Source organism: Podarcis bocagei (genome assembly GCF_964188305.1).
Source record: "Podarcis bocagei genome assembly, chromosome: 5".
Classification (NCBI taxonomy): domain Eukaryota; kingdom Metazoa; phylum Chordata; class Lepidosauria; order Squamata; family Lacertidae; genus Podarcis; species Podarcis bocagei.
The window spans coordinates 53,719,262-53,734,862 of NC_138129.1; the positions used below are offsets into that span (position 1 = coordinate 53,719,262).

At 42.1% G+C, this 15,601-nt stretch overlaps 2 protein-coding genes across 4 annotated transcripts in view; one reads left to right on the forward strand and one right to left on the reverse strand.

The window, feature by feature from the left end:
• On the forward strand, positions 1-6,479 carry TOE1 (target of EGR1, exonuclease). Of its 2 annotated transcripts, XM_081195572.1 has the most exons (8): positions 1-112; positions 547-667; positions 988-1,028; positions 1,456-1,552; positions 1,784-1,942; positions 2,778-3,037; positions 4,693-4,867; positions 5,563-6,479. In XM_081195572.1, the coding sequence occupies exons 2-8, from the start codon at positions 557-559 to the stop codon at positions 6,337-6,339; spliced, it is 1,620 nt and encodes a 539-aa protein (XP_081051698.1). In that variant the 5' UTR covers positions 1-112; positions 547-556; the 3' UTR covers positions 6,340-6,479. The 2 variants fall into 2 exon arrangements, with proteins under 2 accessions (XP_081051698.1, XP_081051697.1); XM_081195571.1 differs by lacking the exons at positions 1-112; positions 547-667; positions 988-1,028 and having other exon boundaries at positions 1,039-1,552.
• Positions 6,480-9,898: 3,419 nt separating this feature from the next.
• TESK2 (testis associated actin remodelling kinase 2) overlaps positions 9,899-15,601 on the reverse strand; it is a 55,036-nt gene continuing 49,333 nt past the window's right edge. For both annotated transcript variants that reach the window (XM_081195570.1, XM_081195569.1), the window contains exon 11: positions 9,899-13,942. In XM_081195570.1, coding sequence (XP_081051696.1) covers positions 12,939-13,942 — 1,004 coding nt within the window. In that variant the 3' untranslated portion in view covers positions 9,899-12,938. The remainder of the gene's footprint in view (positions 13,943-15,601) is intronic.

The window sequence follows — 15,601 nt, forward strand, 5'->3', positions numbered from 1 at the left end:
GCCACCCTTAGAGGAAGGACCCCAGAGAGCAGGACGCGCCGGAAGCTGGCGAGTTGAACGACAAGGGAGATGGCGGTTGTCTAAAGTAACTCGCAGGTGTCACTTCTCGAAGGTAAGAGGTCTTTCGAAAGCACCTTCCGGGGGAGGTATTGTGCTCAGCGGTTTCTTGTGCAGACGATGTGCATTCTCCTAAACGAGTTAGTGGCCAGGGACCAGGAAATGGTGGTGGAGCGGAGGTTTAAACTTGATCTCACCTATAACGTGCACGTTATGAATCATGTACTGATGACGTTTTACTGTTCCCGTTCTAGTTCTGGTTTGAGCTTTAACGAGATGAAGCATTTACTATACCTGGGGCTCTTGGGTTTTTTGCCGTATAAAGCAGCGGTTCCTGTTGTCTCTTTTTTTCTGAGGTGTTGTTATTTGATATATGCAGGGAACAATCTGTGGGTTGGGGTTTTTTAAATTAATCATTGGTATCCCCAAAGCAAAATTACCCATTGGATTCTAAAAGTTATGCATGTCTAATCTCTTGTGTCCCAACAGCTGCATAAGGATGACTTCCTTGAAAGTGCCAGTCATCGATGTCCAGAATGATAATTTCAAGGAGCTCTGGCCATCCATGCTCTTGGCCATCAAAACATCTAGCTTTATAGCTATTGACACGGTGGGTAGAGTTGCCCTTCTTTGTGATTTCTCAAAAAGGGTAGGGGCAGGGACTGTAACTTTGTTGGTAATTGGGTTGCTGTCTTTGCTAGGGAAAGCTGACACCATTTTCTTTAATTTTTCCATTGGTCTATCTACCTATTCTTTATACTGCTTTCCAGGGTTTCAGACAGGAGTTTTCCATCTTTGCATGGGAGACACCAGGGATTAAACCTTAAACCTTGTACATGAAAGACTGCAACACTGAGCTACAACTTACCGGTATTTTACATAACTTATTCTACCATGGAGTGGAAATCTAATTGTTATCTTTGTTCATAGGAGCTTAGTGGGCTTGGAACAAGGAAGAGTTTATTGAATCAGTAAGTAAAGTGCTGCTTCTGTGAGAGCACGATGTTCTCATTCTTGTTGTTCTGAATTATTAGGTCCTTGAGTATGGACAGCAGTGTGGAGTGTCTGCTGATACTTTCAAGAGTCTTTGTTTCCCCTGACTCAATACCAGACACTAGTTGAATGGACCTACTGTATTGGGATTCACAGTGGAAGCAGTTCATTGACTCTGTGTGGGTGTGGATGGCTTAAGATGTGCTTGCCCATTTGGAGTAATCAGTTCTTTGAGGGCAGGAAATATGCAAGCTGTGGGGAACAGGCCCACATGCTATTAATATGCTTCGAAATTCAGGCTGGTCTTGATCTTGAATGGGAAGGTGAAATTTGTCATGTCAATAGGGAAGCTATGTTTCAGTGGTCTAAATTTCCTTCTAAGCTGCCTGAGGCTTCTCCCCACAGGTGTATTGAAGAACGATACAAATCTGTTTGCAGTGCTGCCAGAACACGCTCCATTTTGTCTTTAGGAATTGCTTGTTTCAAACATCTTCCTGATAAGGTATAGTGCTCATTGTTTGGCTTTCACCCTAATTCTACTGCTTAGTTAAGAATGTGTTGCTTATAAGAGGATGGTATTTTGAAGGTTCAGTCTTCAATGCATAAAGTGATGCATAAAGTGACCAGTATTGATTTTAGACAATAAAGGAAGTAGTTGTTGATTTCTACGATGTTACTGTTTGCACTTTTTCTGTGCTGCTCTCAATTTCTTTGAAATGGCCTGTATTTGCAGTCAGAGAACACGTACCTCTCCCAGATCTACAACCTGACCCTGCTCTGTATGGAGGATTATATCATTGAACCACAGTCAGTTCAGTTCCTGGTGCAACATGGCTTTGACTTCAACAAGCAGTATTCTCAGGGCATTCCTTATCACAGAGGCAATGACAAGGTATGGGGACTCTTTACTGTAAGGTATAAGTGAGGTGAGACCACAATGAGAAAGTAACTGGTTTCTTTCTTAATACCTGCTTGGCTTCATTTGCATTTCACACTTCTTTTGCTAATCAAAATTATCCACATGTATTTAAAAAAAAATACTTTTACTGTATTAACATCAATTAACAACCCATAATGCATTTCACACTTCAGTGCCATGGGGCTGAATTGATGCTGCACCAACATGGCCACCACCTAGTCAAAGTAGTTCTGTGGAGCTTCTGTGGAAGAGTCAGTCTGCTAGCAGCCACAGAAAGGAAGCACCTGGGATTTGCCTGTTGCTAAAACAAGCTTTGGAGCCAGGCAGAGCTGGTTTCACCATTGAGCTGGAGGAGAACTGCCCTCACAGAAATAAGCCTGGGAACACATACCAGGGTCTGAGCTGAAGGGGTGGGAAATGTCCTGCACTTTCATCTGACAGTTCAGGTAGATGAATAAAGCACCATCTCTGCCTAGAGTACAGGAGAGAGTGGTGGTGGGCATCCTGCCTTTTCCAGGCTGTACCTCAGCGAAAACTAGGTGTGGTGGTTCTGCCCTAGTACCTGGGTCATGAATCCATAAGCAGTGGCAGAATTTGGCCTGTAGACCTGTACCATCAAAACAGGTGAAGGAAACTCCAGGGGATCAATGCCACCCTCTTTTGCATTTACCTCTGCTGCCTTTGCCTACATTGACCGCCCAACACTTCTGAGGCTCATCTTCATCCAGGCTGTTCCCATATCAGAGAAACTAGTGCAGGCTTTGGAAATGAGGCCAGCTAACCTTATCCCCTCTTTGCTCTCTCACAGGGAAATGAAAACCACAGCCAGACTGTCCGTACTTTTTTCCTGGAACTGATCCGAGCCAAGAAGCCCCTCATTCTGCACAATGGCCTAATTGATTTGGTTTTCATGTACCAGTGCTTTTATGCTCACCTTCCTGACAATTTGGGCACCTTCACTGCTGATCTTTCAGAGATGTTCCCAGCTGGAATCTATGACACCAAGTATGCTTCCGAGTTTGAGGCACGTTTTGTGGCTTCTTACCTGGAGTATGCCTACAAGAAATGGTAGGTATCTCTTGCCAGGTCAAGCTGTAAGCACCCTGACAAGGATTCTTGGGCTGAGATCCATCGTAGCACAAGTGGACATTTGCCTGATCACATAAGGCTTTTCCTCCCTCCCCTCCCCCCCTTCACCTCCCCATGTACTTCCAAAATCTACTCTGGAGATTTGAGGGACCAGGTTTTAGGAGCACATGGGTGTGGGAGGTAGAATAGAAATTGGAAGTTCCATTGCACAGGCTGATTTCTGTTGGGTAAGCAGGCATACATCATTGAATGCTGCTCCTGGGCTTGAGTAAGGAGAACACAACTGCTGGGTCCAAGGCTGCTGCTCTTCTATTTTTACCAGAAAAGGGTCTTATTTGGGTATGAATGTGTAGGGTGGAGGACAAGAAGTATGAATACCATATCAAGTTAGTGACTTTGTTATTTTCCATATAGGTTATTCTATTTATGTGCATTTTGGGCAAATACTGTGATTCAGTTAAATCTTAATTGTGATTCAATTAAACCCCAGGCTCCACTACAAACTCATAACTCCACATGCGTGTACTTGCCTGCCATTTGTCTCAGGTTGTTCTCTTGCTACAGCTTTCAGCAGAAATTCTTTCTAAGTTTAAATTATTATTATTACTAAATTTGTATTCTGCCCTATACCTGTAGATCTTAGGGTGGTTCACAACATAAAATTACAATATTAAAGACACAAAATACATAATAGAAATATGAACAAAAACAAACCAATAATCGCCCCTTCCACAACCCATTTTAAAGGGCATCGGGTGTCATTCGGCCAAAGGCCTGGTTGAAGAGGAAAGTTTTCAACTGGTGCCTAAAGATGTATAATGAAAATGAGTTGCATTTCTTTGTACAGCTTAGGAGACTGAAATCTCCTATTTGATACTAGAGCCTGGATTCTGAGTAAAGTATTTTACTTAATTCCAGTCCACAAAATTTTGACTGGCCTTGGCAGTTAGCCATAATTTATGGTCTCCACAAACTCTACTCCTTTGGCACATGCAGAGGACCCAAGAGATGAAGGGTCAGTCGCATTCCATGCTGTGCCTTTAAAACACTAAAATACAGCAAGAAGGATTCTCACTCAGTTTTCAGTATCTTCAAAATGTGGCACGAAGCAAAAGTTCTTTGAAAAAGAGACTGCAACAGTCTCGTCTGCCTAATGCGGTAGAAGATGGCTCCTGTCTTAAGTTCTCTGTGGCAGCAGAATGAAGGGGTAGGGTTTTTCATGTTGTCCTTGGCTACTAGCAGAAGAAACTTAGAAATGTGTGGAACTGACTAAACAACTCCTCAGGTTTTCTCTTCCCTTTTCTCCATTTCTCCACTCCCTGATTCTAATAATCAAATGAGATGTTTGCCTTCTGCTTAGAGAAAAGTACTAGTTTGGGAAGATGCTCATACCCTGTTAGGGTGTTCCAGGTATCTGGCAGTCAGGGGAACAAGCAGCTGTGCTGATAGCATTTTCATGTGTCTGTGCTTCTCTTCTATGTATCTTTTATATTCTTATTTCTGCTTTAGCTCATTTTTCTACATGCAGGGGGCTTTCCTGTGAGTACATAGAGGAGCCTGTGCTGAAGGGCAGTTGATCTCCTTGCTCTGACACAGCCTCTGTTCCAGGTTCTAATGCTATTCTTGCCTTCCAGCAAGCGAGAAAACTACAGGTTGAAGAATTCAGAAAAGCAGCACCTCAGCATAGAGTTCTGCAACTATCCAGACAGCATAGCTTCCTACATCGATTATCGCTTCTGTTCCCTATCAGATGCCAGCCAGTCTGGGCTTGACCCTGCAAACAAAGTCACCATCTGTCAGACGTTTTCTGTAAGTATTACTTCGCTCTACCTTCTATCTTGAAAGTTTGTCAAATAGTAAATTGTAACTGGTTCATTCAGTGTGGTGGATATTCTCAGATAGGGACTATGAGGGCAAGCTGTCTAGGATGAGAGACAGGCTCTTGGGCTGGATGTGTGTGTGGCAGTGGGAGGCAAATGCTTCTGCTGTTATTATGGTCAATTTTAAAGCATGGTACCTCTTTCTGCAGCTTTCTGATAAAAATGGAGAGGTGCTAACTTTTAATAATGAGGGTATCTGGGAGCTTACTAGGGAACACAAGAGACCTGCTGGGTCAGGCTAAAGGTCCATTTAGTCCAGTATATTTTCCCAACAGTGGCTCAGCCCAGAAGCCTGCAAGTAACACATGAGGTTTGGATGATCCAGAATAGTCTTTTAATATTGTTATTTTCCGGTTAATCAGCATGGCACAATCTCACAAATGTGATAAATATCCAGAAGTTAATGTTGAAAGTTGCTCTAGGGCAGCGTTTCTCAAATTTGGGTCCCCAGCTGTTGGACTACAACTCCCATCATCCCTGACCACTGGTTCTGCTAGCTAGGGATGATGGGAGCTGTAGTCCAACAACAGCTGGAGACCCAAGTTTGAGAATCACTGCTGTAGGGTATCTAAGATCCAATGATATTTTCTCAGGTGTGCTACTGATTCTCACTCTCCTCTGCAGGCCTATGGCTGGTGCCCAGATGGATTGAAGTGTTCACAGTCTCACAACATTGACCTAATAATTAATGAAGATGAGAACCACAAAGAGGACAAGCGGAAGAAAAGGAAGCAGAAGTGGAAGCACCGGAAGAATTTTGTAGAGCCCTCAAAGGAACCTGTGTTGAGAAGCCCTGAGAAGGAAGGAGAGGCGGCTTGCAATATGGAAGACGGTCCCCCATCCAAGCAGTCCTGTTTAAGCAACATGGTTGCTCCTACTGTAGATTCTGCAGGCACAGAAACTGTATCCAGTAATGAGGAGAGTTCTATGGATGTAGAACGAGAACTAGGCTCTGACACGGCAACTGATACCAAGATGGATGAGGAACAAGCCAGTGCCACAGACAATGAGGGCATCACTTTATCACCATCCAAAGATGGGCCACAACAAAGGGCAGCAGGGACTGAAGGATCAGGACCAGAAGTCCAGATAGAGTGTGCTTCTGTAGTGACGGCTTTGTCTGGCACCCAGAACCCAGTGGCACCAGTGCCTGGCTGTTCAGAGGGTGGTATTCACCGGGCTGGCTTTGATGCCTTCATGACAGGTTACATTATTGCCTACGTCCATATGCTCAAAAATGATGAACACAAAGACTCAAGTGAAGGGCCTTGGTTGCCGGACTGCCATAACAAAGTGTACCTCAGTGGGAAGTCTGTCCCCCTTCAGATAGTGAAAAGTTTGTTTTCTAAATCCTCCAAAGCTCACAGCCAGAAGATGAAATTGGCTTGGGCTAGTAAGTAGAGTTGGGAACCCTCCTACTTGGGACTTTACATAAGAGCTGTTGAAAATAGCAGCAGCTTCTACCCACAGTCATCAAACAAAAGCAGCAGACTGTGACTTTATTTTTAAACATCTGCACAATTAAATTACTCTGTACAGTACTAGAATTTCCGTTTTTGTTTGTTAAAGGTAGAGCCTTTATGTACATAGGACCAGACAACTGTCTTAAACATGGGAGAGCTATGAGGAGCCCTAATTTATAGCATATTAATTTAATCCACTCATTCAAACCAACAGCATGAGAACCAGAAGCTTATTTTTGTAACGACCATGGAGACCACTTCTTCTCTTGCATACAAAGACCAAACAGCTTCCATATATAAGTAACAATATTTATAGCAGTATAAAACCTTGTATCTATGCAGTATTTGTGCATTTTAAATTTCAGATCAGAGCCTGTTGGGGATTACAGTCATACCTCGTGCTAAGTTTGCTTCACGTTGCGGCTTTTCAGGTTATGAACATGGCAAACCCAGAAGTGTTTACTTCCGGGTTCGCCACGTGCAGAAGCGCTTTGCACATGTGCAGTAGCGGCACTCTACTTAGGGACTTTTCGGGGTGCGAACAGCACCCCGAAACGGATCGTGTTTCTAAGTAGAGGAACCACTGTATATTGGTAAGTATGCACCAGCATACTTACCAAACTAGATACAGTGGTGCCTCGCAAGACGAAAAGAATCCGTTCTGTGATTCTCTTCGTCTAGCGGTTTTTTCGTCTTGCGAAACAAGCCCATTGACGGATTAGCGCTATTAGTGGCTTTTAGCGGCTTATCGGATCAGCTGATAAGCGGCTTAGAAAAAGGGGGGGGAGGAAAAAACCCCGCAGGAACTCACAAGACATTTTCGTCTTGCGAAGCAAGCCCATAGGAAATTCGATTTGCGAAGCACCTCCAAAACGGAAAACTCTTTCGTCTAGCGAGTTTTCCGTCTTGCGAGGCATTTGTCTTGCGGGGCACCACTGTACAGTATTGTGTAAATTCCATTAAAGTGCATATTCAAAAAGATGCAAATTGCAGAGGGAGGAATGGGAGAAGGAACAACATTCAGACTCCAGGGTATGTGGCAGTGGGGGTGCTTTCATCCCACCCTGCTGCTTGTGCCCATGATTTGCATATTTTAAAATGTGCATGGTAAGTCATATAATTAAGCTCATTGTTTTGATCATTGAGTCTTTGGATGGGTTGGAAAAGTAGTTAACTAAAGTTCTATGGGCCTCATCAGTGCCTAGTACAAGGCATGTGCAGAAAACCTAGTAAAAGAGACTGCTCCTTAAAGTAACTTAAGACATTATTGAGGTTCAGCAGGTCTGTTTTGAACAAGGCACCAACAGTACAACAACATACCTTTTGCAGACTTGCTGTTGCTCATATCACCTTTTATGAAATATTTCATTGTATCCAACTAAATAATTGTGTGCACTGAATGACTTCCACAAGTGCAACAATGTTCCCTTTCTTCCCATTGCATGCCCCCCATGTGCTCTTGACATTTCTGCAACCTGGCAGTGTGTGCAATGATTTGGTTAGATACGGCCTATTCTTTTCTGTAACAATAATGGTGAAACACTTGCTGCAGGAGCTAGAAAACTGCAGCTATGTGTGAGACAGAGGATGGCACAAGAGCTTGAAGATGCAAGAGAATTTCAGAAATAGGTTTCATGCTTTTCTTCTACCCATACCACTTGCCTGTTTTTTGGTAAGTTTGCTGCAGAATAAATGAGTAAGAAGCTAGATGGGCTTCTGCGAACCTTAGTTTGCAAAGGGCAGAGGAAGGTATCTGCATCATACTCTGCATTCTGTTGTTCTCAAACTAAATCAAACTGCTCAAGCCTTGGAGTGTACTTTAGGTAAAACCTACTGGAAACAACAAAGGATAAAAAATCGATTCACAAATGCTACCTTTAAAGTCACATTTGGCATTAGTAGAGGGGAAATGTGCCCAGCCAACTAATGCAGTTACAGCTGAGGTTTAATCTCTTGCTGGCTGCCTTTACTTATACAGTGGTGCCTCGCAAGACGAAATTAATCCGTTCCACGAGTCTCTTCGTCTAGCGGTTTTTTCATCTTGTGAAGCAACCCTATTAGCGGCTTAGCGGCTATTAAAGGCTTAGCGGCTAAAAGGCTATTAGCGGCTTAGCGGCTTAGAAAAAGGGGGGGGAAGCGAAAAAAAATCACAAGACTCGCAAGACTTTTTCATTTTGCGAAGCAAGCCCATAGGGAAATTCGTCTTGCGAAGCGCATCAAAAAACGGAAAACCCTTTCGTCTAGCGGGTTTTTCGTCTTGCGAGGCATTCGTCTTGCGGGGCAATTATCAAGCAAACTTGGTATACAACTAAATCAGTACAGCAGGTGTGAGAAACCTGTCGCTCTCCAGATGTTACTGCACTACAACTCCCATCAGCCCCCACAAGTGTGGCCAGTGATGACAGTTCATCAACATCTGAAGAGCCAAAGGCTCCCCACATCTGCAGTACAGATCAGCCATAAGTTCTAAATCTATCCAGTATTTCTTACTGTTCCCCCCACCCAAATATATTTATACATTAAGCTTCTCTATCTTTTTCTTCCGCTTGAATTTATTTTGCTTTTGCTTTTCTAACTTCTGTTTTCTGCTTCTAACACTGATGGTACATTTTAATTCACTGGTTGCCACTTATTGCTAATATTCCTAATTGATGGTGATCTGTGGGTTTCAGCTACAAAGGAGTTGTACGGGGAAAAGAGCAGAACATATTAATCTACCACTTTTGCCTGAACTGGTGCCATAACGCCCACTGCCAACACTGGTGTACTATAGCCTTTTGGACTAGCCCTGCATGTGTTACAAGAGGTTGTTATAGCTGCTAGTGCTCAGAAGTCCTGTTCACATAAGTAGCGGAGCCAAGCATTCAGGACAAGTTCATTCAGGACAATTATAAAAGTATTTAATATAACTTGATTTGTTGACATAAGATGTTGTGATGACTACTGGGTTAAATGACTAAAAAAAAGATTATACCAAATACATGAAATAGGCCAGAAGCAGTATGCGCCTGAATACCTGTTGTGTTGGGGAGGATACTGTTTATGCATTGCTTCTTGATTTCATGGAAATGTGACTTGACCACTGTGGGAAACAGAATGATGACACTTTAGTTCAAAGCACAGCTTGGATGAAAGATCAGGACGAAAGTGGGGGGGGGGTGTATTTTCTAAGCCGCATACTGTTGAGTACTTGGAAATAGAAACAGCTTCTTTGGGGGGGGGATCTGAATTCCACACAACAAATAAATAGTAACTGTGTCTTTGTAGCATGAAATACTATAAAAGGAACCTCTGTGAAATCAGACATTTACCAAAGAAGCAGACCATCGCATCCCTTAAAAGTTGCACAAGAAATGCAACTGTTTCACTGGATTTCATACTGCTCAAGCATTATTCTCGCCCTTATGCTAGCGCAGCAGCTCTTGCTTTGGCGGTCAGAGGATGCTGAATCCAGGCTAGAGCTTTCTTCTTTAGCTCTGTCTTTTCAACCACAAAAGTAGATTTATTTGTTTTTATTCTGAAAGCAAATTGGGAAACAGTTTACAAAAACTGACAAAGAAAACATTCAAATACTTTAAACTAGATTCATCTTTGGTTACTTATTTCAGTTCCAGTAAAACATACTGCTGCTGTAGTTCAGGAAAAAAGTCAGACCAAGTAAAACATAAAAACCAATATTTGCCTTCTTTACACATCCATAAATACCTGCAGTATTAGAAAAATGTTTCGTAAAGATTCTTTTCTGGCAGTGTTAAATTATACACAGGCTACAGACTTTTTTCCTAAGATTTAATGACAAAGTTTAGCTATTTACAGACTGCAAATATTAAGACATAAAATTCCTTCATAAATATGAAAATAGACCTTGCAAAGATCTTTAAACCTTAATCAAATATTTGGCTGCCCCCAAAGGTTATTTTTGCATAGAAATGTAGTGACATGCAGTATAAACAGCAGCATTAAGTGCAAAGAGGAATTATTCAAGTGTCTGTAGTTAAACTGGCAAGAAACACCAGTGTTCTTGGACAAGATACAGCAACCAAGAATAACCTATCATACTCCTGTCTTCTGCTGGGGTAGCAATTTGTTACATACAATTATACACAGTCATCTTTCACCAATCAGTCACAAGTATTGCTGCTATTACGTGTTTAATAAATGTAACATAGAAAGATTGAGTGAATTAAAAACAGATTGGGGATCTTAGATGGGTCTGCAGGTCGCTTGTAAGAAAGCAAGATGCATCTGTCAGCAAATCAAAAACATGATAAAAGCAAAATTCACTATTGTATTTGTATAAAGCACTGCCACTGTCTTGCCACAACCTGTATTCATTACAGCTAATAGCCAACAGCTGCTCTGCAATACTGGCTCTAGACTGCATACCCAGAAGGCCTTATGGCCAGGGGCTCTTACATGTTGTAAAAGTGGATAGCATACATTTAATTTTAGCCACACAATGACCAAGGAATTGGCTTCCACCAAGCTCCTTCAAAAAGAACTCCATTACAATGTGGGCTGGAGAAATGTCATGCTTTCTGTACCAGGATAAGAGACTAAAGCCTTGCACTAGCATTCTGCTAAGAATGCAGAGCAGCCATATAAGCAGCGACCCTCTCCCCAAGCTCAAGAAAGAATACCACATCTGATAGGTTGTTTGCAGAAAAACTGCATGAAAGCAGGAAAAACATAGATGAAGCAAAATTAGAGAGGCCACTTGTTTAAATCTTCACAAAACAGTAAGAGCACAAGTCAAACATCTAAAGGCTACAGGGTTCTAGGAGCTCACACATCAACCACAGACCAGAGTAGGCAGAAGTGTGGACTCCTTTCATGGCCTCTAAAGCAGACTCCAGTGCTCAGTTCTTTCAGTATCCATGCACTGATCAAGAGTAAATGCTTCTTCCTTGGAGGAACAAAATGTTACTATATCCTAAGTGTGCAGTGAGATGGTAACACATTTATTTTTCACTGTCTTTAAAAAAATGCATGCAAAAAAATAGCTGTGGGGAGTTCTCTGGAAGGAACTTGACAAGGGCTCCTATATAAATAAGCATAGATTGCAAAAAGATGTTACTGCTGTTAAGGTTGCAACAAGCAACTCTTGGGCAAAATATTGTTACCTGTTTTTCAAATATTTCCATATCTGTGATCCCCAAATTATTGCTTGATACTTTTTGTGGACTTTCACTGTTTTTATGGTTCCTTTTTGAGGGGTTAATAAGAGAGGACATCTACACACATCAGGAAGCAGCACTGCTTTTTTATTTCTTCCCCACAGGGGAGTTCTCATTAGCCTATTATATTAAAATAAGGGACTAGAGTCAAGACTTGGGACTCCAATCCCTCTTATTCAGCACATACTAACTTCTCTCTACTTTGAGCATTGTGCTGGACTTGATACTCAGAAAGAGAGACCAGTAAGGACTGGAAGTACTATTTCTGCGGCTACAGTCAGAGTCTAGTGAACAAGCATCCCTCTTCCAATGGAGGAATCTCAGGTGAGGTACTTTTAAGTTATACAAAATGCAAATACAGACCAAGTTTCCATATGTGCACACATCTGTTCAGAGTGTGTGACTGACCCACATGGAGAGGCTAATTGAAGAGTTGCACAAAGAGCTGGACAGAGCTGGATTTTAAGAGAATGCTGATGCGGAAGGGCTGGCTTATTTTTTAAGAGCTCTCATGTCAAACACTTGGATGGTTATATACTTAATTTCTTCTACAATATAGAATTGGAGATACTGAAGAGTTACAAACACACAGCTGTTCATCCTCTTTGTGCCCTTCAAATTTACTGAATAGGCATTTGGTTGCACAGCACCTATTATTGCTTAAGGAAAATGGGATCAACCTCTTTCTTGGTCATGGTATTAAGGTGACCAAAGCAAGTAATAATTGGACAAGGAATGCTTGAAATAGGAATCTGAGCTGCTTGCTTCCAGTGTTTGAAACTGGATTGGAAGAGGTAGGAAATTTAGCTCCAGCAGTCAAGTCTGACTTTCTTCAGTGGAAGTTTGGGTTTCAGGCCAGCACTATGAACCTGTCATTATAACAGAGGTGCAGGATGCTACCACCTTATCTATCTATGTTGTCCCAGCATTGCCAGTTTCCATCTTGTTATACTCAATAAGAGGTCATTTATACCTGCTCAGCAGCTCTCAAGAAGGGACACAAAAAGTTTTATAGATTTTTTTAAAGGATGCTGCCAAGTTTGGAAGAATTTCTTCAATGGGATCTAAACTGTGTACACAGACAGAAAATGGCTTCTAAGTAGAGGCAAGCCTAGGATCCCAAATTTATGGCCCTGCATTGATCCAGACATTTCATGGAGATATTGTTCTCCCCTTCTGCCTGCAGTAGCTGCCTCCTGAGGTACGGTAAGGGATTATGATCTCTCACACACTGACATACATGCTGTCTCTCCAAATGGACTGGTCTGGTTGCTACACTTTGCTAGAGTATTCTGAAATAAAAAATTAAAAAAGCAAAGAAGTTGGGAGGAATATGCCACCATGGTATCATGGCTGAACTTTAAATGTCACATTTTGATTGCTCGCATACTGATGCTGGTGCATCTGAAGATGGCAGAGAAACAAGATTTGAGATGTCACTATCCACTGCCTCAAAAAGAGAGGCTTCTCTGCCAGACTGTGGGGGAGGGTTAACACTGAACAATAGTTTGGAAGACTCCGACCTAGTGGAAGGCATGTTCCTTTGAGTTTCATCTTCAACTTCCATATCTTCAGAGGAGATGCAGCTCATAAACATCTCTGAGGATCTACTATCTGAATGGTCTAAATTATGTGCCAAGATACCATCTACATTCTGGGCAACTTGCCCCCTGGGCTTTCCGAGTTCTACTTCCTTAGCAAAATTTACAGGGCAGTACCCATTTTCATCTTGGGGCTCCAGTCCATCAGAATAGTCCATTTCTTCCTCCTGCAGAAGAGGAGAAGGCGAGTCCTGCCTATGATGTTTGGCCTGAAAAGGAGGAATCTCAGACACTCCATATTGACTGCTGCTCAGTAGCTTCTGCCGCACTTCAGCCCCCAGCTGGCTGGGATCGCATCTACTAATGGTTGAAGAGAGATCCCCAAATCTATTATCTTTATGCACAAATTCAAGAGATCCTGGAAGTGATCTGCTCCGTCTTACAGGAAGGAAAGAAGAGTCCAGCCAGTCAGTGTTAGAAGTCTGCCGGAATGGGGTCTGGTTCATCTTTAGACATCCTTCTGCCTCCGGTGAGTGCAAGTCAAATACAAGTGATATCACAGATTTGCTTGGCAAATCAAAAAATTTGACCTTTCCACCTTTCAAGTCTTCCCTAGAATTGAAAGGGTTGACTTTTCGGTTTGCCCCTTTGCTTGGTGTATAGTAGGGGTCCTGAACATTTATCTTGCGGCAAGGTTTGCGAGAGAATATGTCTGACTGACTGCGCGATAGCCAGATATTGCGCCGTGGACGGGGTGATTTAGGTGGAATCTTGTCATCCAGTGAACTTAGCCTTTTTACTCCTTGTCCCCTCTCCAGTAAACCTAGAATGGAGAGAAAAAGAAAATCAGACTTAAAGGATGTTGCTAGCGACAGGATTAGAATGATACAGAAAAAGATCACCAGTGTACATATGACATTCTGTTCAGTCTTCCACAAAACCCCACACCTTGGAAATGTATGGACTCACATGGAATTCTGTATCAATTGAGATCCAAATAATTTTTTATTCAGCTAAGTAGGAAGTAAAGGTCTAGTATAGAATATTAGTAGTAATAAATAGTGTTTAAAGTAATCTAAGGATTGATATGATCCCTAACTCCTCATGTTCATCCAAAATCTTTTCTCTAAGTCAACATTTTACTGCTTTGAGCTTCATTCTGCATAGACCATTAGAAGGGAATGAAGTACCAATTGTTAAAGACTGAAGACAGAATAACAAGTCTTATCTCTATTACATGTGGGCAAGTATTTTCAAAGGCCAACCATAACAGGAGATATATCCTTCCCATTCTATTATTGTGCTCTGTGCACTAGCAGATTGTTCCCAAGAACAAGAGTTGAGGAGGACAGCCACCATTTCATGAGACTATAAGACAAATTCATGCTACTAAAGGCTGATGTTTTCAACGTGAGGTTTCCTTAGAGCAAAGACACCCCTGTGCTTTGAAAGGTGAAGGCAAACAATAATACCTCCCTCTGGAAGTGAAGAGGTTATATTCCACATCAGCTTTGAAACAGCACATAGTCCAGTGCAGAAACTATGACACACAGCAGTTGGGCTTGGGGGTAAAATCTGTTAAATACATGTAAATAATGCATCACTAAATAGAGCAACTGCAAATATTAAGGTCAAGTGGAAAGTGGCTGTCCCAGCCATGTAACAGCTTCCTCTCAAAACTGAGAACAGGTACCCAAATTTTGGCTGCAATTTCTCTAAGCACACCAGGGGGCAGTGTGATGCTTTACAAGAAGGTACAATCCAATCCTAACACCAACACTTCCTATGTTTTATTATGTTAAACATACATATTTCTGGGTACATTAAAGGATTTGCAATTAACCAGCACTGATACAGAAACCTTTTGAACAAGTTTCAGGGTCCACATGTATCTCCCAGATATGAAAGCGCTTCCTCATTTGCACAATGCCAAGTACAGCTCTCCTCACATGTCTCCAGTGCCCTTAATATTGCAAAGAATGAAGAACCCAGTGTACTCTGGATCAAGCCGACAGCGGCTATCGCTGTTCAAATGAAGGCACTTCTCCCTACAGTCCTCAATCCTTATTGTGTGGGGTAATGACACCTATGGCCCAAAACAATGTATCCAGTCCCTAGATTCATTTCACTCGCAGTTTCCACAAACCAACTTGCAGCAGTAGTCTTCAAAGCTGCAAGAATTCAAACTGATCTGATATAGTCTCTAGGAAATACTTTGCAATAAGTCAGCCTCTGGTTAAAGGTCAGACATCCCAAGCCAACAAGGAAGAGCTTAATTTGGATGAAGTTCCTGGAATCTGTTTCACAAGGGCACAGCAGACACCAGGAGCCTTGTTTGCTTCTAAAATTAGATATTTAAACTCCAAAAGTGCAAGCTACAGAAAAAGCTACTAACAGCTAGTAGTTACTTATGTGACAGTTTCCTTTTGAGGTCTATATAGTTAGAATTTGGGTACCTACGGAGCAGGGCTTTAGAAAAAGT

What these genes read in the sequence shown, in the direction of transcription:
- TOE1 (XM_081195571.1), top strand. Translation starts at nt 1,250, where the DNA reads ATGTGCTTGCCCATTTGGAGTAATCAGTTCTTTGAGGGCAGGAAATAT. An exon ending in ATCACAGAGGCAATGACAAG is followed by an intron (nt 1,943 to 2,777) that starts GTATGGGGACTC and finishes GCTCTCTCACAG; the next exon opens with GGAAATGAAAACCACAGCCA. An exon ending in CCATCTGTCAGACGTTTTCT is followed by an intron (nt 4,868 to 5,562) that starts GTAAGTATTACT and finishes TCTCCTCTGCAG; the next exon opens with GCCTATGGCTGGTGCCCAGA.